Genomic DNA, 21,551 nt, shown 5'->3' with positions numbered 1-21,551 from the left:
TTTTATCCACTTTTGATGCCTTAGAAAACTCCTATGGCCCTAAGATATCCAAATGACTTGAAAGGACCTTCTTTCAGACAACTGTGTTGCACCTGCACTCAGCTCAGTCCCAGTAGTCCAGAGAGATGAGACAATAAGAGCCTATGCCTCATTTTCTGCAGACTGCAGAAGATGAGGCACAGGCTTACATAAATGCTTGCATATAGATAAATAAATGTGTGTGTCTACATCTGCAGTCTGCACCTGAGTGTTTGAATGCCTGCAGTCTGCCTGTGTGTGAAACCTGCAGGCATGATGTTTCTCTCAGTCTTCACTAATGTTTGGCCACAGAGTTGATGACAATATCCTTTTGCTGTAAGTTGCCATCCTAATTCAAGTGGCAGAGAACAAGTTTGCAACTTCCTGGTGCACAACATGGTTAAAGAAGGAGTTACTCCATGAGGAACTCCTTTGTTCTTCTGTTTGCTCATTCAAATCCTGGCAAATGAGACATAGATGTATGTCCAAAACGTGGATGCCTGCTAGGCAGACTATGCTGGGGAATGCCAGAACTAAAGTTTTCTCCTTTGCTGCACAACCTTGATTCCTTACCGGTGCAGGTGCATCTTATGGGAAAGAATAGAGTGAACCATGTGTTTGAAAACAGCAGGCTGCAAACATAAGGAACTGAATTCAAGCTGCATCACCAGCCTTAATTCCAGCATTGCCTTACAAGGCAATGGCTTGGATTTTCTGCTTTAATATTGCTTTTTTCCCTCTTCCAGTTCTACCTGCCCTGTATGTTTGGAGTGTCTTCATGAAATTTAATTAGAAAATTTTGTGTGTGAAGCAAGTGGTGCAATACTGATGACGGACAAACTTGTGGAGAGTGGAAGTCTGACTGTCATCATTCGACTCTTGTGCCAAAACCCATCTCCAGCTGACCCAGTTGTAAACGGGTGTTTGATCATTCTGGCTGAGGAGTAAAAGGCAGCTTTGGCAAGGCACTTGTAAAACAGATAATCCACTTGGTGGATACAGGAGTTAAAGGGCCTTACACTTGGAGTCCAGGGTAGTTGGTCTGGGTCTTAGAATGTGGTAGGGTGGACTGGGAGTATGATGAAATGGTTTTCTGAGCCAAAGGCCAATGAGTAAGTGCTGAAGCAAAGTTCTCTACTTCTTGTGTCATTCTAGTCTTTTGAGATCTCTTATCTGCCTGCATAGAAGAAAAATCACTTCTATGGAAATACATGACATGAAAATAATGCTGACTAAACAGTCAAGTCTGAACGGGTGAAGGAAGTCAAAAGCTATCTGTCAGTGAGGAGGCAAATATCTTTTGGGGTCTGTTTGCATTCAGATTTTCTTTAATCATGGTATTTGCTGGACTTGAAGAAATGCAAGAGCAGGGTGAGGGGGACTAGGCCACTCTTTTATAGAACTCCTTCACCTTACCCCTTTTTTGTTAACAATGTATAGAGCTTCTCTCTCTTCCTTTTGAAAATTGTCTTTTCCAAATGTTTTTTCTTATTCAGGAGCTGGAAGATTTATACTCATCAATATTGAATATTTAAGCCCAGGTGAACTTTCTGAGTGAGATTGTCATATATGCCTTAGGACATCTTAGACCTAAAGAGAGACTTTCCTTGTCACTGGTGAAGTGACCGTGCTTATTTTCCCTGGGTTTTCTGGTGTAGTTACAGGGCAGGAATCTTCTTGGGAGACTTAGTCTTCTCACAGTCAAAAAAGAATGAGTCACTTAACAAAGAAGGAGCTGTATTGTTTTTAGATTACATTTCAAGGTTCGTGTTTTCTGTTTTATGGCTTCTGAGCCTTTTCACTGCACATGGATTATCTCTTCATACTTGTTCTTCCATGAAGGTAAGATGCCTGGTTTTTTACACAAGAAAAATATAATTCCACTAAACACAGAACAAGAGACTATAGGCACAAATTAAAATACAATCAAATTCCATCTGAATGCAAGTAGACACTTTTTCAGTGTGAGGCTGGTCAAACATAGGAATAGATTGCCCAGAGATGTTGCAGAGCCTCCATCTGTGGAAATATTCAAAAACTGTCTGGACATGATCCTGGGTAACCTCTTCTATCTGACCCTGCTTGGGCAGTGGGGTTGGACAGGAGGACCTCAAGCCTCACTGATTCTGTGACCCAGGAGATGCAGATTCTAGAAAAAGGTAAACACCTTTTGCATCAGAGCCCTCTCATTCAGCTTGCTTGGAGGCAGAGTGCCGGTTTGGGAGGCCAAGAGAAGTGACGTTTTCTCTAGTTGCAGACTACCAATATGGTTTTTCTCACGTAATTTCTTCTCAGGTCAGGCACCCTCCTTCCCTTTTCTCTGTGTCCTGGGAACACCCATACCTGGAAAACATCATTCTTGAGAAGGTGGTGTGCCATTTTTAATGTGTTGCACTTTCAGAGCAGCATCACCTCTTTGCAGTTTAACTGCTGTTACATGGTTGTAACAACAGAAGTTGTTTTCCTTGAAGAGAGGGATTTGTAGCCTGCAGCCTCTTACAACAACAGCAGTGATACTGCTGGTCATTTCTTTCTGCTACTCAGCTATGCCACGTCATTCAAGCAGACCTGCAGTACCTGTAGAATAGTATAAAAGTTGGTACAGTATGTGTATGGCCTGGATGTTTTAAAAACTGACAATGGACAGTTAAGCATTCATGCAGAGAAATGTTTTATTGTAGTGAAGTTACACAGGAGAAAAAAGTCTCCCTGCTCCTGGTTTAAGGCTATGCTGAGCCATAAAAACACATTGCACTTCCAGTCATTTTTACAAGGTTATAAGGACACCACCGAGTATTTTCTTTTTGTCTTTTTTTTTTTTTTTTTAATGAGCTTTAACTATTTAAAGCTGGAATGCAGCATATTTCCTTATTGGAGTTTTTGTTGTTAGTTTTTTTTTGTTGTCCTCAAAAAAGCAAACCTGAAGATTTTCTTTCTCTTTCTTTCTCTTTCTTTCTTTCTTTCTTTCTTTCTTTCTTTCTTTCTTTCTTTCTTTCTTTCTTTCTTTCTTTCTTTCTTTCTTTCTTTCTTTCTTTCTTTCTTTCTTTCTTTCTTTCTTTCTTTCTTCACCTGTCCAGTGTATTTAGCCTAAAAGCACCTCAAGACACACGAGGGTTACTTTACACATTCCCATAATGACCTTAGAGGGCTCTAAACCCAGGCTCAGTGTACAACACTAATCCTGATTAGTGGTCAGATCATTCTTATCACAGCAAGCAGGAAGATGGAATGGCAGCAGGTACGGGGGGTTTATGGAAGAGTGCTGAAGTGGCCGAGATAACAGAACAGCTCTTCCCCTATGAAGGTAACTGCCAGCCCACTTTTTAATGCAGAGAACCAGCGAAGCACTGCATCAGCCTGGAGCACACACACGCATGACAAATGGTACAGAGTCTGTGACAATACAGGAAACAAAAAGAAGGTGAGACAGGTTTTGGACCTGCCAACATTTTAATTGTCATTTCAGAAATACAAATACAACACTGTTTATGATCTGCTAACTACTCTTCCCACACAACAGGTTATGTACAGCATACTAACTTACATTTTTACATAATGATACACAGGTTTTCACCAGCAACAACTCTCGTGGTGAAAGGATGTGACATGTCAAGCTGACAGACACTTCAGAAAAAAAAGTTCATGCAGAGCTAGCTTATTCTTTGTCTCTTGAAAGTAAAATCCTACAAATGATTAGCAAGATGTCTATTTTTACAATATTTACTTTGTACAGTGCAAAGAGGAAGGATAGGCTTTTTAAACGTAGGACTCCTTAGCAAACTGGATCTGCTCTACCTCAAAAAGCGGCTGGCTGCACCTCTGTGCTACATACTCGAGTTTGTTCTTTTGACAGGACTCAGACATGGCTCTCATCCGGTAGACTCCTGGGGTCACGGGTAAACTCACACGGGAGTTTACTCCTACAGTGATGCTGAAGGTTTCAGTTTCCATGTCAGAATCCTTTGTTGCAGAAACTCTGGCACTGTGCAGATCCCTTAGATCTGTATATGCTGTGTCCTGTGCACTGTGGCTGCATGGATGAGGCAGCAAAGCATCCTGGTTTGACACCGCTAATCTCAGAGTTTGAACTGTGAGACTGTGGGAGGGAACTTTAGTGGCCAGGCAGTTTTTAACAGCCTCTTCATAAGAGGGTGGTCTTCCAGGGTTTTTCTGGTCCACATCTCTGAACACTTCATCAACTGACCTGAAACGGGGCCTCTGCTGATACTCCACATGCAATGGTTTGTCATCATTACGACTGTCCTCCTGGACAATTCTGCAGGAGAACTGATCTTTCTTTGTGAAACTGTCCCTCTGAAAAAACATGTTTTTTCCAGGCCCCCAACTCTGGGTTTTTATTAGTGTTTTCCTGTGGTTTGCAAAAGAGAATGACATGGAATGTTTTTTGATCTCTCTGCTAGGTGTACTGCAGTCTTCAGTGGCCTTGGTGGAAAAGGACTGAGGCCTATTTAAAAAGGTTTTTTTGGGACTAGAGGGTGAAACTACTGGGGAGCTGGTGAAAACTGAGCCATCAGAACTCTCCAGAGAGCAACTGGAGGATGTTTTGGGTAGAGAGTCAGTTGATAATTGTGAAGGTAAGGCTGCAAGACGTTTCTCCAGTGCCTCCAGCCATGGCTGTTTCTGCTGAACTGGAAAATTGTCCTCACTTTTGTTTAGTTTCTGTTTCCTTATTGTGTCATCAAGGCAGTTTTGGAAGGACAAGTCTGACTCTGAATACCTCCTGTCCATTGTGCTGATGTCATTTCTGAAATTAGTCAGTGAAGGGGCAGAGATGTGTGTTGGGTATTTTCTGCTCACGGTAGCATTCCTCCCTTTGGCCTGCTCCATCTCAGAGGTACAAGGGCAGCCTTCCACTTCGGGATCTGGGCTGTCATAGGCAGAGTCGTTCTGATGAGCTGCACAGAGTTGTTCTGTGGGGAGAAAGCAGACATTAGTTTTCACTGACCAGCTGAGAATGAAAGAGAATTACACAGAGAGAGTTCAGAAGAGCACTTCAACAGTTTTGAACCCTCTGTGTTTCCACAGATATATTCGCATATCAAATTCAATAATTTGGCCCAGCAGCCCCAGTCAGTGACATCCCCAGTCCCTTCTCATACCTGTGGAGCTGTCTGTGTGCTCTGGTGACTCCTCAGCCAAGGCACAGGCAGGAAAGGCAATGTCTTCCTCAAATATTTCCAAGCAGTTGTTTATGAGGAACTCCACCAACACTGTCACCTGCACACAGAAAACAGCCCATTTCAGTCAAGAGGGATGAAAACATATTGCAGACTCTTTCCTGATCCTGCCTGCTGTCTCTGTAGGAAGGATGGCGCAGAGCAGGGTGGCTTCTGCCAAAATCCTGGCTTACAGTCTGAGGGTGAGTCCACGGTGGGGGGTGAGGCCTGGTGCTGCAGACAAATGGATCTGCCCCAATACAGACAAAACACCATCAGCCCCAGCTTTGGCCTCGCTGCCCGAGGGCCCGGGGGTGACAGTGCCCACGGGTGGCCCTTGCTCTCCACATGCAAAGTCTGCAGGAGCTGTGCTGTGACTTAGGGGGCTGCAGGGCAGCTGCTGCTTTTGCTCAGAGGAGGCGAGACCAGGGGCAGCCTGGCCCATCCCATTGCGGGCTGAGGGACACCTGAGCCGAGGGGTACCCCCAATGTCCCGGGGTGCTGTTCTGTTCGGCTTCCGCAAAGGCAGTGGGATCCCTGTGGATGGCTCTGAACTGCCGCAGAGGGAGGGAGCGGCTGCTGGGTGAGTTCCACGCACCTTGTCGTTCATCTCCTTCTGCACTTCCAGCGGGAGCGCGTTGTCTGTCCCCGGGCTCAGCATATTTGGGCCAATGCAGATGGCCAGGTTGCTGGAGTCCATCCTGTTGGTCTCGGCATTTTGGCTGATGTGGTGGAGCAGAGAGAGCAAGTGCTTGAGCAAGACGAGGTTTGGTCTTGGCAGCTTGTCAGCCACCCTGCATGAGCACAAACGACATGTGACGTTAATCGATGGTGCAGTGGCCTCTGCTTCTTGATTTGAGCAAGTCTCAATTAAACTTGGAGCGACAACACTTCCTCCAGAAAGGGGCACGTGTGTGCTCACTGTAACTTTCAGAAATCCCCAACTGCAGCTGAGCATGTGGTTAATTATGAGACCTTGAATTACAAGGTCCTGACTGAAAGGCAGCATTGCAGAAGCCCATGTCCCTGGGTAGATGGGATGCTGCCAGGAGATGTCACTGGAGGCTTCCCAGCATCCGTGGTTGTACTGTGGGGCTTTCAAAGCACTCCCAGTCAGCCTCCACACCTACTGTTCCTAAAGAGCAAAACACAGTGGTGGTCTCCATGTGCCCAACTCCACCCCCAGCAGATGTGAGAGCTCCGTGGCAGTGCCTGTCCCACAGCACCGTGACAGCGTTAGCTGAGGCACTGCAGCCTCTGTCCTGTTCCTGCATTGGTGGTTTCATAAAGCAATCTCAAGTAACTTCAGGAAGTCCTGGAACCCTCTAAACCAAACCCCATGGAGCAATAGCAAGCCGATATAAATGGCAGGTTTTTAAATGAGACTCTTGATTTCAAAAGACATTGTTGGCCTCTACCAGCCACTCCATTTCACTGGGGCTGATTGCAAAATTTCCTGGTTGAAAAACTTACTCTTTCAATTCTTCAATTTTTTCTTGCTTGTTTGGCTTCTCTAGAGCTTGCATCCATTTCTCATAGAGGTCATCTGACAGGAGTTTGGAGGGAATATTTCGGAGAAAGTCCTGCAAAGCCAAGAGATTTAGATGAAGCTTTGACACCACTCCTGATCACAGAGGGAGCATTACTGTCACATGGGCTCTCTAGGAGGCAGGTTGACTTGAGCTACCTGACCATCAGCACTGACAGAGCAGTGCAATGCACAAGTGCACTTGCACTTTTGTAGTAACAGGACCCAGCTTTCAGTTGCTTTTCCTTTGCCCATAAATCTCACTATTGCTCCCAGGCAAGATACTGAGCAAGAGGACAAAGTGAGTTTCCTGTGGGCATGCAGGAAATCAGCAGCCCAACAAGTAGGACTGAAAATCAGGTGGAAAAGGCCAAACTTTCCTAAGCCTGAAGCAGTAAGTCTGGCTTTGTTCTGTCTTTAGCCAAGAGTCCCACCTAGGTCAGCTTGGTGCATTGGATTGGGCCTGTGCATATTAGCAATGTCTTCCCACCAGTGTAGCTCACAATTACTCACCTTCAAAACCACTGCCAGCAGGTGCACAGCTTTGCTTTTCAGATCAACATTCCCGCCTTTGTTTAGGTCCTCCTTCAACTCCTTTCGTGCTTTCTCATTGGCAGCTTTTCTGAATATCCCTTCAGTAGAAGGTCCTTTCATATACAATATGGCTAGGAGATCCTGCAGGAAAAAAAATCAAACAAGAATGGAAGAACAGTTACTTCGATGAAGGAAGTTAGCAGGTGAGCATTTCTTTAGAAATAGAAGAAAAATTGTCTGAAGGTACACTGTACTCTGATTAGCTCAGAATCTAGTTCTTGCTCCAAGTAGATTACATGGGAAGTAGTCTGATTTTCCTCTAATCCACCTTCTTTTTGAACTGATGAACTCCACTAACTTCAGTGGAGTCATCCTTGCTTGCTTCCGGAAGGAAACAAGAGATGGCTTAAATCTTAGTTCACATCCCCTTTCTCACAAGCCAGGCAAATACTACATAGAAGAGACAAATGCATGTCTATCGGGAAAGCCAATTCAGTGTGAGAACTGTTTTTATCCAGACCATTTTTATCTAAAGATGGTCTTTGTTTGGTCTTTGTTAGAAGATGGTATTTGTTTGTGGCAGTCCATAGCTGAATACTTGTTTTTCGTGGAAATACAGAAATCCTTGGAAGTTTATGTTGCTGAAAGATTCATTTAAATTACTTCTTTAAAATCACAGATGTTTATACTAAGAAGCCTATCTTCAGTTCCTGGTCCTGGGTTCTCTACACTCCAAGTTACTTCCAGTGAAAGTTGGGTGGGCTGGACAAAACCTGCAGACCTGAGCCTTTCTACATCAGGGATGGGTCCTGAGTTTATCAGGGGTGTGTGTGTAGGGTAAACACCAAAATCACTCATCTCCTGGGTGATGCAGCAGAAGTACAGGGTATCCTGCCTCACACTGAAGTCAGAGGTATCACAGAATCACAAAATGGTTTGGGCTGAAAGGGACCTTAAGGATCATTTCATTCCAAGCCTCTGCCATGGGCAGGGACACCTTCCACTAGACCAGGTTGTTCCAAGTCCCATCCAACCTGACCTGGAACACTTCTAGGGATGGGGCAGCCACAGCTTCTCTGGATGACCTCATACCCTCACAGCCAAGAATTTCTTCCCAATGTCCAATCTAACCCTGCTCTCTGTCAGTTTGAAGACATTTCCCCCTTGTCCTGACACTCCAGGTCCTTGTAAACAGTTCCTCTATAATGGTACCTCCTTACCTGGACTGGCTGGGGCAGTGTGTCATCTTCCCCACAGATAAGTGCCAGAGGCTGGCCAAACAGAGTGATTTTGGCACCTGAGTCCAGCTGTCCTGAGGAATTTCTTTTGGTAAGGCTCCGTCTCAGAGTAAATGACTGCGATATCACCTTCTTTCTTTTCTTTGTTCCATCTGCTGCAAATAAGAGGAAAACAAAAGATCGATTTAAAATAAAAAAAACCCAACAGAGCACTATGTGGTCTTTCATCTATGTGCAGTGCAGAGATGTATGTTGAAACAACTCAAACCAAATGGGGAGAAACTGAGAGACAACTAAGTGGTTACTAGAGAAACAACTGCATAAACTGTAAAACTGTGGCCATCTCCCTAAGGCCACCACCTTTCCTGTTTTGGGTTGGGTGTTTTTTACATTCTAGTCACTGTTTCTTCTTAGAGAGTGGGAACATACAAGGCACAGAAATAACAACATTTGTAGAGATTTTTGATATTGCAGTAGTTTCTGTGATAACTCTGAGGCAGATATACCACTTGGGCACCTAGCAATGACAACAATAATTTTCACTACGTGGTCTGACTGTGCCCCAGCCTTAGGGCAAGAGTACAAGTAGGGGTTCCTGCTTCTTGGCCCCTTTCACAGCCTGAAAACATATGGCTCCAGCTCTGCCAGCTCTGGAGCCAGCTCTATTGACAATGCTCCTAGAGCTAGTGCTTGCCCCCTGCCAGCCAGCCAGTGGAAGGTGATACTTGCTCCAAGAGGATGGAAGCATCAGAGTAGGGCCTCACTGGCTTCAGGGCTAGAGATCTCTTAGAATGGGTTTTCCATCTACTTCATAAAGAGGAGGGCCTGGAATTTGAAGAGGATAGTTTTAATGGGGGGGGGGGGGGGGTGTTTGCCTTTTTTTTCCCTTTCAGAGACAGAGAGAAAAGAAACCTTTACCGCGAAAGCTTTCTAAAGGATTTGCCTTCTGCAAACTTCCAATATATGTCATGCCTTCTACTCCAAAATGAAGTTGTTTTACACAGATGAGAAGTTCTCAGGACCTCTCCTTGTGACTTAGCACAAGCTCTTGGTAGGTGGGGGTTAAAAAATTTGAAGAAGTCACCTAACATTATAGTGTAATGTGAAATACTTGCTTCTGATACTCCTGAAAACTGATCTGCTGTGGTGGTCTGCTCCAAATCTGACCCTGCTCTATTAATGGTCTTCTGCTCTGGGTTGTTTACAGGTGCTGAGGTTTTTGCATGGTGAGAAAAACAAGTGCTGGTGCTTCTGCCAAGAGGGTTTATTTGCTCTGGTGTGCAACAGCTGGTAGCAGTACTCAGTACTTTCTTGCAGTGCCACACCTCAGTGGGGATGCTTGAGTGAGAAAGAAACACATTTACTTCCCATTGCTACCACAGAACACAACGAAACCTGGCTCTGAGGACCAGGGAATGGGAATGCAAGATCTCTGTCACTCAGAACTGTCACCTCTGCCACTGAGCATATGGGAAAGAAGTAATTTGTGAGTGGCAGTCCAGGGCTTAAGTCCTCTCCTGGGTGGGAACTGTGGCTTGCTCTCAGGGAGGGGAAGCAGGCGGTTTCGGGTGGTTTTGCACAAGTGCCAGCTTGCAAGCATTATATAAGAAGGCAGTTCCTCAGTTTGTTTTTGAAACTCACCATTTGAGAGGCAAAGTCCGTCTTCAGTATCTGCTGGGCCTGACAAGGGACATTTCTTGGTATCATCCTGCAAAAAAGCATATTAGGGTTACAGAGCTGCCGTAGCAGTGAGGGCCACCAGCGAGCTGCTGCAGCTCCTCAGAAGTCTGGGGAGGCCCTGGGGAATAACCAGACATGCCCAACATCTGCTGAAGGGGTGCCTCGGCCCAGGACTGACACTGCATAGCTGCCCAGTGGAGGGGTCTGTGGTAAACCCTGCAGCCAGACACCCCAGTCATGCTCAGGAGGTCACAACCCTGTGCTCTTTCAGGCTGCACTTTCAATCCAGAAAAGCCACAGTAGGACATAGCCTCCATTTTTGTGTCCTCCCCTGGCACTGGAAATTTCCTCCCAAACTCCTCCAGGAAGCCTTGATGGCTTTGAAGCCTGTAAGATTCCTGAGAAAAGCTCCTCATGAGCCAGGGGAATGCATGGACTGCCCCCAGCAATGTCCAGCTCCCTCTGCTCAGTGCAGCACAGAGCTGCCTTTGAAGAGCTCTGCCCATTCCTGGGTGAGGGTAAGCAGCTGGCAGCTACTGAAGGAGCCACCCTCACTTTGCCAAGGTATCTCACACCAGTACCCAAGAAGGATCCAGGAAAATGTAAGGGCTGCTTACCTCTGTCTGGCACTCAATCAGACTCTCCATATTCCCAGCATTTAGTGTCTTTGACTAGTCAAGAAAACAAAGACACTGTGTGAGTAACTGAATGCTGTGGTTTAGAAATCAGAGCTTTTCAAAATCACTATGTTGACAGAGCTGAAATAATTAAGATACTCACAGTATTACAGCTGCTTAACACTTTCATTAGGAGTTTGATCGGAGGAGCTCTGGACACTCTGGTTTCCTTCAGTCCTTTTGTTTGCCTGTTTATTGAATAGGGAATGGACAAAGAAGGAGTCTTTTACAACTGCACCCTTCTTGGCTTTCTCCTCTGCAAGCCAATCTAGCATGTATGATCCCGAACCAGCAATATCTCCCACACAAGTAAACCATTAATCCCTTCTCTGGAAGGGCATTCAGCTCTGCTGCCCTATCTGCCTCCTGATTAAAACAAAATAAAAGCAGCTTTCCATTTTTAATCCACACAAAAAGTGAGAAAGTGGTGACAGTGTGGTCATTAATCCGCACACCCAAGGCTGAGCGACTCAGTCAGCTCTGCCCACAAGCTACACTTAGCAGTGGGTGCACCTCTCCCCATCTATATTTTTGTACATCTCCGTGAAGCTGCATCTGAAGCTCTCCACTGACTTTAACCACCATGCCAGAGATTTTATCAAAGGCAGTACTTACCCAAGGAGTGAGTCCAGCCAGAGCTCCTTCACCTCCCGTGAACTGCAGAGGAAAGGAGAAACAGCATCACTCCCCACTGCTTACTAGTCCTTTGGATGGAGGCAGGCAACTAAACAGTGCATACCGCGTGTGCTGCCGTATATACGCAGAAGGGGCAGGTGGAAATTCACAGGCAGGAAGAAGCATCATGGGGCAGGACCGAGACACTACCAAATTTCTGGCTTCCTCTTTCCTTTTAGAGGAGCTGTTTTTTTGGTTTTCCCCCCCTTAAAGAAAAAAAAGAAGCTCTGATAGCTGTTATGGATGGAAAAGATGAGACACTTGCCAGGTAAAGGTTCCAGCTATCATCACCAGCATGAGGTGAGATGTGCAGAGGGGACTGCAGTGTGGGCAGCTTCTCTTTACCATTAAAGGACAGTGGTTACAGTGTGTCCTTTGACTGCTCAGAGACATTAGATTTGGCAGTTTAAAGACGCACCACCAGATCAAGTTACACTAAGAACAGTGAAAACAGCGGGGAGGTGAAATAGACCAGATTCAGAGGAGTGTTTCTGTGTATCTTTTTAAAAGCTAATTGCAACAGTTTACTGTCTACAAGCAGATGTAGACACACATTTTGTCAGTGCTAAGTAGTTCTTGAAAATCTAGGCACTGGACTTCTATAGATGAAGTGGTGTTATGTAATAATTTAGTAATGCATGACAATATATAATTAAAAAGTCTTGCTTAAAATATATCTTAATAAGAACTTTGTGTCCACATATTAAATTTTGATTCAACTGAAGAGATAAAAAATCTAGGAAAAATCTACCTCTGCTTGACCTGTACCATTCTGTTGCTGACTGCCCCCCAGCTTGGGCATATCAGGAATACAGTGCTCACTCTACCAGGCCATTATGAAAATTCATTAAGGTTTGATGTTAAATACATTATATTATTTCTATTGATTTATTGACTGAGGCAAATTACAACCCTGTTCTGGGTGCCAGTCTGCTGATCTTGTGAAAAAGAGTAGCTAAGGCTGAGAGTCAGGGTTGGGAATTTTTCAGTAGTGGATTTAGCTGGAAAGCACACTTGTAAAACTGTAGTTCTGTCTTTCTGCTGCTTCCCTTGTGGATGCTCCATTTCACATGTGCAGAGGATCGGGCTGTCTTAGCACAGCTCTTTGCAGATGCACATAATGGCTACATCCGCTGCTGAATTCGCCCTCAAAGCCATTTTTGTGTAACCACATCAGACCCGGCCAGTGTAGTACTGACCCTGTTTCATGCAAAACAGAAAGGTGATCTCTGTTTGACTCTGGCAGAAATTCAAAGTGCAAAATTCACTTTTGGTTCAATAGAGATGTGTCCAGAAGAGCAAATGGAGACCTGCTCTGCTTTTGTAGGGGGAGTTGCTGTAGGTCACCTTTTAAGTCCTCCTGAGGCCCATCATTTCCATGCTCCTGTAGTGGCACTGGTCTGTAGACTTGTTTAGGGCTGAAACTTACAGCAATCTTAATCAATTAGTCTGCAGCCCTGTGCATTTACCACTGATCTTTTACTCACTGCTCTGATTTTTTGCTGATTATCAGTCCCATGACGTTTGTTGTAGGTTACGGGCGGGTTCGGTCGGGACGGAGACGGATGGAGAGATCTCTATAGGCAGGTCTTGGGACACAGTCGGTTTATTGTAAAGGGCGTGGGTATTGGGGCACTGCTCAGAGCTGCTAGACTCAGCTCTGAGCAGGCCCAAGAGAGTAAGCAGGTGAGAGAGAGAGAGAGGGTGTAAGAGCAAGAGTGGAAGTAAGAGTAGAAGTGGAAGAGAGGAATAGAGAATGTCTGAAGTCCTGGTTACAATACAATAAATCATCTTCTGTACTGAATATTCTAATTGTCACTAACCAATCTAATACAAGATACAAATCCTATAGCATTTACATACAGCCTATAAGAGTTCTTATATTACCATAGAGTGTTACATCTTAACTTCTAAAAACTACTCTTTGGACCCCTTCTGCTGAGCTAGTAGGGTCTGCTCTGACCCTTGGACCTGTTTGCAAGCAGAGGATATTGTTCCATCAAGAGGGGATTATCTTCAGTGGCCATACCATTGTTTTCTAGTTGTTCAGTAACTAAGACCTGGTATTTCAAAAGTGGCTTTCATTTCGATGTTGCCTGTAGTTTTCATATTCCCAAAATCTTTTGTCAGGCAATCATATTTCCAAGGTTTTCCTGTTTCATCTTCCCCAACAGTTTGTAATTTCCCAACTAAATTCCATGGGCTGCTGCACATGCTTCCAGAAATATTGTCATCCTACATCACTTTCTCCTGAGAATTTCTTTTGAGGGTCCTTGGCAGCTGCAGCACCACTGCTGATAGTTTCAGTGGGATTCCTCAACAAGAAGCATCTATTTTTCGCTGCATCTGTTAAATGTATATCCAAACACACCTGTCTCTTAAGTATGTCAGAGGTTTAGGGGACCTATGCTGTTCAATTCTGCCTTGCCTTCACTTCCAGCACTGTACATAGATGTATTTCTGAGCTCAGTCTGTTTCATGATTAAGACATGGGGTTTGATCTGGAAAATGTGTGACTTGTGAAGAAAATGTGAGTTTAATGGGTGGTGATTAGGGTGATTAGAAGCTTAGATTACAGTTCTGGCACTGGCTGTACAAGGGGCACAATGCATTGAATTTCCCAGAAGATACAGTAATGGGTGGTGTATTGATAGCACATCACCAGACTGTCCACTGGCACAAACTGATGTATCTCTATCCAATTAGTTCTCATCCATTAACAGTTGTGGAGATATAATGCCTGTTGTATGTGGAAGGTGTGTGTATAGGCCTGCCTGTCTGCCCATTTGAAAAACAATTTGATTTGTTTTTACCCTCCTGATATCATTCTTTATTTAATAGCTCTTTTATGGTATGTATCACAGCACTTAAATTGTGCCAAAATTACTTTAAAGCAGCTTAGTTTATTACAAATAAGTAGGCATCCTAAAATAGTATGGTTTGGCAGAGTAACTGCATGGCAACACAGAGGGAATCTTTACTGTTTTTGTGAAAAGCGGGAAGCAAGCACATGCTGATTCCTGCCAAACACCATAGAGCTGTGTGTAGGTTTCCAGGGTCAGAAGAGCTGCTCTCACACCTGCTAGCCAGAGCAGCTTCACAGCTTCCCCATCAGCATGGAAAAGGTAACACAGCTGTAGGGCCCAAAGACAGTCTCCACCCTGAATATTAACAGAAAAGGCCTGTCATATGAGATGTTTACAAATTAAGTTCCCTTATATGAACAACTTCTCTCCCTGAGGAGGCCGATTCCATCTCTACCTCCCAGTTCTGCTTTGCAGACTTGAAGCCTTTGCTATGGTCAGCTCCTCCCTCAGTATGGTACAGATCTTACACCACAATTCATCGGAGCAATGTGTCTGTTGTACCACAGCCACTGCCCTAGGTCAAGCAGAAGAGATGGCAGGTGGCTTGGGCACACCTGGAGCTGTTTGCAGGTGATGTGTCTCTCCCGATCCATCCCTGGCTAAGTGAATGCACTGTCCTTCGAAGACACTGGATGTTTACACAAAGATCAGGGCACGGGAGAGGGGGTGGATTTGCAAGGGTTTTGTAGGACTAGCCTGTGTAGAAGCTCTTCCCCTGCTGTACACCAGGCTCTTCCCTCAGTTCTGCTGAAGTGCTTTACATTCACTGGAGAGAAAGCAGGAACAGGGAGGTCCTGCAGAGCAGCCAAGCCTGGGTGGATTCAGCCCTTTTAAGGACTGGGTTTGCCCCCCCGAGACATTTTCCTTAGAGAAGCCAGGACATCAGTTTGATGCCTCTGCCTCCCCGTGGTCCCAGCCAGTCCCTTTCCCCTCCCAGACTGCAGCTGCTTTTGTGGTCCACTCCCAAACCCCCTGCCTAACCAGTGTTTGGAGAGAGGGCTTATATAGCACTTCCTGGCAGCATGGATTTTCCAAATGATGATTTTCCCCTTTGCATGAGCTCCAGTCAAGCTAGGCATTTTCTCTTCTTTTCTTCTCTTACCCTGTGGCTCTGTGAGAAGGACTTTAGACCACAGCAATGAAAGAGCAACACCAGTTGGCACGAGAAAGAAGTCAGGAGTTGACAGTGAAAAAAAGAACAAAAGAATAAATCTGCTGTGACTGGAGAGTGTCTGTTTTCTTCTCTCCTTGTCAAACCACGAATGGGAAAACCCCAGCCACAGCTCACTTTTGTTTATTTCTATTATTTTTGCAAATGTTTGACACCATGGCTTTTAGGAAGGAGGAGTGTATGAATGAATCCTGAAACTCGCCTTTGCCCTGCCATCAACCAGCAGGGAGGCAGAAGGAGCAGAGCCATGAGAAGGCTACAGCAGAATGTGCCTGGAGCAAGGATCCTTTCAAGTCCATATAGAGCAGAAGGAGCCTTCACCAGTGCCTCTCCATGTGGAAAAGGGATTGTATTCCAGATTTGTCTTCACTGCCACAGCTGCAGTCTCCCTAGGGAGGAACAGGAACATTTACCAAAATAAGGAAACTAGTTCTGCCAAACTCAGAGAGCTGTTGGGTTGGTTGTTTTTTGGAAGGGAAAGCTCTGTACAATCTGCCCACTAACTCAAAGAACAAGGTGGCAAGTGGGTTCCTGGAAACAGGCCACATTTATAGATGCTTCTGAAGGCAGCTCTGATTTCCTACCACTTTCCAGAGTGTGTTGTGAGATGCACAGGCATTGTTCAGGGTTTGATCACAGAAAAGAGGTCAGACAGATCTTTGATCAGACCAGTCCTTACTTCCTACCTGTAACATTTCAGAACAAGATCCATCAATCCAGCTGGTGTTGAACTCCTACAAATTTAGTAAGGTAGAATATGGGCTCCTGCTAAACTTGCCTTTGGAAAGTGAAACACATTGTCAGTTTTTCCCAGCTCTGTTCAGCTGATTTCATCCTGAATTAGACACCAAGGTTAGATTGCAGTGTGGGTTAGATTGCATCACTCTTCTACACACTGTGCTACTATTGCAGAGGAAAAAGTTACAAATCAAAAATAACACTATAAATACAGCACAAGGTGTATTCTATGCCCTTCCCATGACACCATTTTGGTTGCATTTGCCTTGCAGGATGGTTTGTTTATTCTTTCATGGGTGCCAAGACTAAGTTGGCAGCTCTAAAGATTTTTACTCATCCTTGTGTGACTGGTTCCAGTGGGTGCTTTTTTAGTTGTGGTGGGCAGGTGCATATGGGCCATTTTTCCAAAGGCTCTGTGCTGCTGTTTGGCTGTGTCTGCATTCAGCTTGCTATTGTATCTCTGTGGCACTTGGAAATTACTCATTCCTTGGGTTCCCTGAGGTGGCCAGCACAAAGGAATCAGGGCATTGAAGTCGCCCATCATTTCTGACTGAGCAGATGCAGATCTAAACTTTTGCTTACTTACACAAAAGTAGTAGAGAACATGTGTAATTCAGTCTGAAATCTATTCTTTTCAAGATGCCTGGTTGAATGTATTCAAACAATATTGTAAAATGTTATGCTTACTTCTTTTGTTACTCCAGCAGGTTTTTCACTTAATTTGCTTCTTTATGTTGTTCATTCACAAATCAGAAACTGAGATGAGACTTTGCCAAGCTCGTTTGCTGCCAGGGACAGATTATGCCTCTTACCAAATACAGTGAGGTGTGAATCTTGATTTTGCTATTCAGGATTAATATGAATGTTTTCTTTTAGACTTTTTTTTTTAAATAGGCTTGCATTTCTCTTGTTTCTGCACCTTGTGTTTTGCTTTGAATTTCAGCATCAAAATGATCTCAGATCTCAAAATATGAATTGGGGGAAACAAGAGAGAACCTGGATTTGACATTGAATTCTAACTTGCATGTGATTTTCAGATATAAGTCATCTCACTTTCCCATAAAATATGATCTGCAGACTGCCCACTGGTCTAGGAGCCAGTCTGGAATAAGACCAAAAAAACTTAGCCCACGTATAATTCAGGGTTTCATTGTACATGTGTCCCATTGATACAAAAATTAGAAAAGACAGGCAGGTTCAGGAATGGCAAGACCTTACCACTCCCCTGGTAGTGTGAGAGCTGCTCTGGGCATAGCAAGTGCCGTGGCAACAGCTGTTACCACAGGTGCCCAGAAGGAACAACCAGAAGTCATTGGATTTTGCCCATCATTTCTCTCCAATTGGCTTCCTCCAAGCCCCAGAGGTGTGATGGGAACATCCCCAAACTCTTCGTCATTGTGTTGCCCTTGTGAGTTTGTCATTCCTGCGTTGTACCTGCTTCCTAAGTAATAAGTACAACTGCCAGTAACCAGGTCCTCAACACCACTAAATTAACCAAGAACAGGAACTTTTATGACCACGCATCTAGATTCCATTCTCCAGGCAAAAGCAGTGTCAGGCAAAGCAAATCTTTCCAGGGACAACTCTGCTAACTACAGCTGAACTCCCCTGAGCACATTTGACCCCATGCTTCAAGAGGGTTATTTGTTGTCATGTGCTGTCCTTGTGCATGCACAGCCACACACTGCAAAATAAAATGTGCTGTGAAGTTTTGGCCACCCATCAGAATCAAGATGATAAATTTGAAACAAACATCTCCATATTAGTTGGTGATTGCCATATTGTTGCTACTAGCAACAGCTGCCCTGTTAGTGTTTTATATAAACACTCCACTTCTGTACTGCTATCCCATTTTCAAGCACGACTACCTTATGAGGATTTCTGAAAGCAAATGCTTCTCATGGCACGGGTTCTGCCTCCTGCTGCAGGGCATCACGAGGTCTCCGGGAGGAATGGACATGCAGAGAGTGGAGGTGCCCACAGGGCAGGCCAGGCTGGCGTTGGGAACCAGCTCCGACCGACCAGCACAACTGGAGGGCACCGAGGGCTGCCGCACCCGGAGCCGGGGCAGCCAGGTCCTCACCCTCACATTTGCAAAAGTACAGTGACACTTCCAGGCCAGGAATAAGAGAGGAATTCCCACCCTGCAGGGCAAGCAGTAGGTGGGATCTCCCCCTTGTGAGAGTGGGGTCAGAGGAAGAAAAAATGCTTTTGAGTTTAACTATTTGACCCATTGCTGGAGAGGGCTCAGCTTGAAGGCCAGGCTGTTCCCTTCAGGCCTGTGTTCCTGCAAAGCTGGCCATTAATTTATGCTGCTGACATGCAAAGCAGGTGCTGTTACGGCGCCTTTGCTTATTCTGCCTGTGTGTGCCTGCTCTGAACCCTGCATTTGCTTTCAGTCCTGCAGTCACTGCACAGAGATGACACTAAGGAGTATGTAGAGAAGGTACCCTGCAAGCCAAAATGTCCATTTCCCTGTTCAGTGATGGTGGAGACTTGAAAAGAAGAATTTGTTCTCCACTTCCACTTCCTTTTAAAGGTTTGTTTGTGCTTTGTTTGCACTTTATCTTTTCTCCCACTTATCAGAGTATGTTTCTTTGGGATTTTTTCCCCTGAAAACAGTATCTGTGTGTGTTCTTACAGTCACAAACTGCCTTATTCATAAATAGCAAGTCTGTGAGGGGGGATATATCTTCAACTAGGCCAAATAATACAGGTACAAAACCCTTCCGCAGGTCTGACAAGAAATGTCTGTCTTCGCTCTCAGGACAAGTTGAGAAGAAATGCTCTGAATTTTACTAGATCCATTGATCAGTTACACAGTTACTTGTTAAGATTAGATACCCCAGAAGTACCTCAAGAAGGTCTCTTTTCAAAGAGAGGTGGAATACTCTTTCCTTTAGGCACCATAAGATCTAAAAATGCTAAGCCAAAAGATGTGCAGTTCGGCAACTGCTGTAACGTTTGTGTAAACCGAAGACCGTATTTGCTACAGAGTCTTAGTTCTGCTTGTGCAACACTGTGAACCAATCTTTTCCTTGTGTAACTTGACTGAACTTAATATTCAGGCAGTAAACATGAACACTCATTATCCTGTAAGTTATGCCAAACCGAAGATGATGGTACTTGTGTCAGGGGGTCCTTCTTCCATTTAGTATCTAACAGGTCAGAGTAGCTTTTATTGAATTATATAAAAATCTCCAGAGTTTATCTTTCAACTTTAACCTCCTGGAATTATTGTAACTAAATTAATCACCTCCAATGCCATACTCAGAGAAACAACGTTTGTAGATACAACATATCATAGTAATTGACACCTGTCTGGGCTGTTTTAGGAGAGACAGATTGCTGGAAGAAGAGTTTGAGAGGCCTTTCTTATGTCCCAGTGGTTGTTCCTCCTCCCCGCAACATTTCCATTTGCTTCCAGAACCAAATATTCCCACAGTTTTCTTTGGAAGAGAGTGTGCTGCAATGTAAACCTGTCATAAGTGTGAGACTGACACGAATAAACAATGCAGATAATATTTTCGTTCTGGCCTTAAAGGAGCAGTCCTAATGAACGTCACAAGCATGGAAAAAGTCATTACTTCAACAATTGAACATGCTTACTCAGCACTCAGCAATCAACCCGTAAATGTAAACAAGCCACTACACAGTAATCCCCCTTTTAGGGAATTTTCCAACGAACCAAAGACTATAATTGCATTTTTGTGTTGGGATTTCGTGGGTGAACTCTGGGAGATGCTTCAGTTTGCCCTTTGATTTTCCATGCAACATCTGAAAGGTAGCCAGTATTCTGCGTAGACAAGGTGATTTTAATGAAAATAAGGAAAAAAACATGCCTGTATTTTCCAGTTTAGTTTCTAAATGCTGGATGATATTGTACTTACTGAAAAAAAATCAAGAAGTTTCATCAGCTTGAAAGTAGTTGCTTAATTTCTTATATGGATGTAATTCATTAAAAGGAAATTATGGTCAGACACTGGTTGTTCTCTTCTCTTCCTTCTCTTTTTTATTCTTTACAATTGCTTAGCAGATCCTAGTTTTAGTTCCTCAAAATTCAGTTTTTGTTCGTTCTCCTTTTCTCAATGAGCAAGATGCTACCAGTCTTTGAATTTTCCCACCAAAAATGCCTTCCCTCACAGTGGTTTGTGTGGCTCTTTCTGTATCCGTGTAGGTACAACCAAATAGGGCCCCATTCCTACAGCTTGGCAGTCCAGGCACCCCAGGTATAAAATACCACCATTCTGTTTCGGTGATGTTCAAAATTAAACAGCGATAAGTTTCAACAGAAAATGGGAAAAAATCCCAGGCCTCTGGTTTTGGATTGTGGCTTTATGAGAGAGCACTTATAAAAGCCTGCTGTCATGAAATATTCAATCACTTTTAGTAAAAATTTCTATCTTCAAAATGGGGGATTTCCATTAGGAACCACAGACGTGGGGGTTTCAAAATGATACACATGCATGAGGGCTCTGCTTTATATGGTCAGGGTATCACCCTAGTCCCTGTTCATTGGAAGAGAAGAGGGGATGGAAGCAGCATGTGCCTACTGGTGGGATTTTATCTCCTTTGCCACAACTGCTGCACCATCTCAGTAGGAGGAGGCTGGAGCTGCCCTTGGCATCTGTGGGTGTCCTTGTGCTGGGGAGTTACCACTGAGGGCTCTGGTGGGGAAGTAGAGCCAAGGACCAGATTCTCAAAGGGACCTATTTCCTTTTTAATCACCCACTCACCCTGAATCAAAACAGGAGCTGAGAACATAACTGCCTTGGCAAATGTTGGATGAGGTTAGTGCTGGGGAGAGGTCAGGCAGGCTCCTGCAGCATGAGGTCTAACTCCTTTCAGTTTGCTCTTCTTCAAGACCACTGTGCACTAAGCATGGCTGCGATAAAACTAACCTGCACTTAGGCAGTACCTTCTATCTGATCCCTTTTATTTTCAGTACCAGTGAAAGGAGGTACAGGGAGTCTACCTGATGCAGCCCCCAAGTCACCTCTATAGAAAATAGATGGTAAAAGCATAAAATCTTGACCTAGACTGTACATGATAATACAGAGGATGGATTTAATACCAGGGTGCTTGCCTGGAATTCTAGGTCTGGAGACACAGAGAGAAAAGAGATGTGGCTCGGCATCTATGTTTTGATTTGAGTTGTCACAGAAATATTGCACAAGAACATTGCAAAGCTGGGATTCAGAGATGAATTGCTCTAAATAGTGCTTGAATCAAGTTTTAGTAAATGACT

At 44.5% G+C, this 21,551-nt stretch overlaps 1 protein-coding gene across 2 annotated transcripts in view; it reads right to left on the bottom strand.

Annotated features, from left to right (window-relative positions):
- Positions 1–3,435: 3,435 nt before the first annotated feature.
- Positions 3,436–21,551, bottom strand: part of TAGAP (T cell activation RhoGTPase activating protein) — a 43,774-nt gene continuing 25,658 nt past the window's right edge. The window contains exons 3-12 of one of the 2 annotated variants that reach the window (XM_032101963.1): positions 11,468–11,509; positions 10,956–11,040; positions 10,793–10,846; positions 10,137–10,203; positions 8,478–8,647; positions 7,237–7,398; positions 6,669–6,778; positions 5,794–5,989; positions 5,139–5,256; positions 3,436–4,949 (exon numbers count right to left, since the gene is read on the bottom strand). In XM_032101963.1, coding sequence (XP_031957854.1) covers positions 3,775–4,949; positions 5,139–5,256; positions 5,794–5,989; positions 6,669–6,778; positions 7,237–7,398; positions 8,478–8,647; positions 10,137–10,203; positions 10,793–10,846; positions 10,956–11,040; positions 11,468–11,509 — 2,179 coding nt within the window. In that variant the 3' untranslated portion in view covers positions 3,436–3,774. Of the gene's footprint in view, positions 4,950–5,138; positions 5,257–5,793; positions 5,990–6,668; positions 6,779–7,236; positions 7,399–8,477; positions 8,651–10,136; positions 10,204–10,792; positions 10,847–10,955; positions 11,041–11,467; positions 11,510–21,551 lie in introns of both variants that reach the window. The other variant, XM_032101962.1, reaches the window with a different exon arrangement.

Source organism: Corvus moneduloides, chromosome 3 (assembly GCF_009650955.1).
Source record: "Corvus moneduloides isolate bCorMon1 chromosome 3, bCorMon1.pri, whole genome shotgun sequence".
In the NCBI taxonomy this organism is placed as follows: domain Eukaryota; kingdom Metazoa; phylum Chordata; class Aves; order Passeriformes; family Corvidae; genus Corvus; species Corvus moneduloides.
Note: the sequence above shows the minus strand (reverse complement) of the source record. Positions and strands in the feature narration are given on the sequence as shown.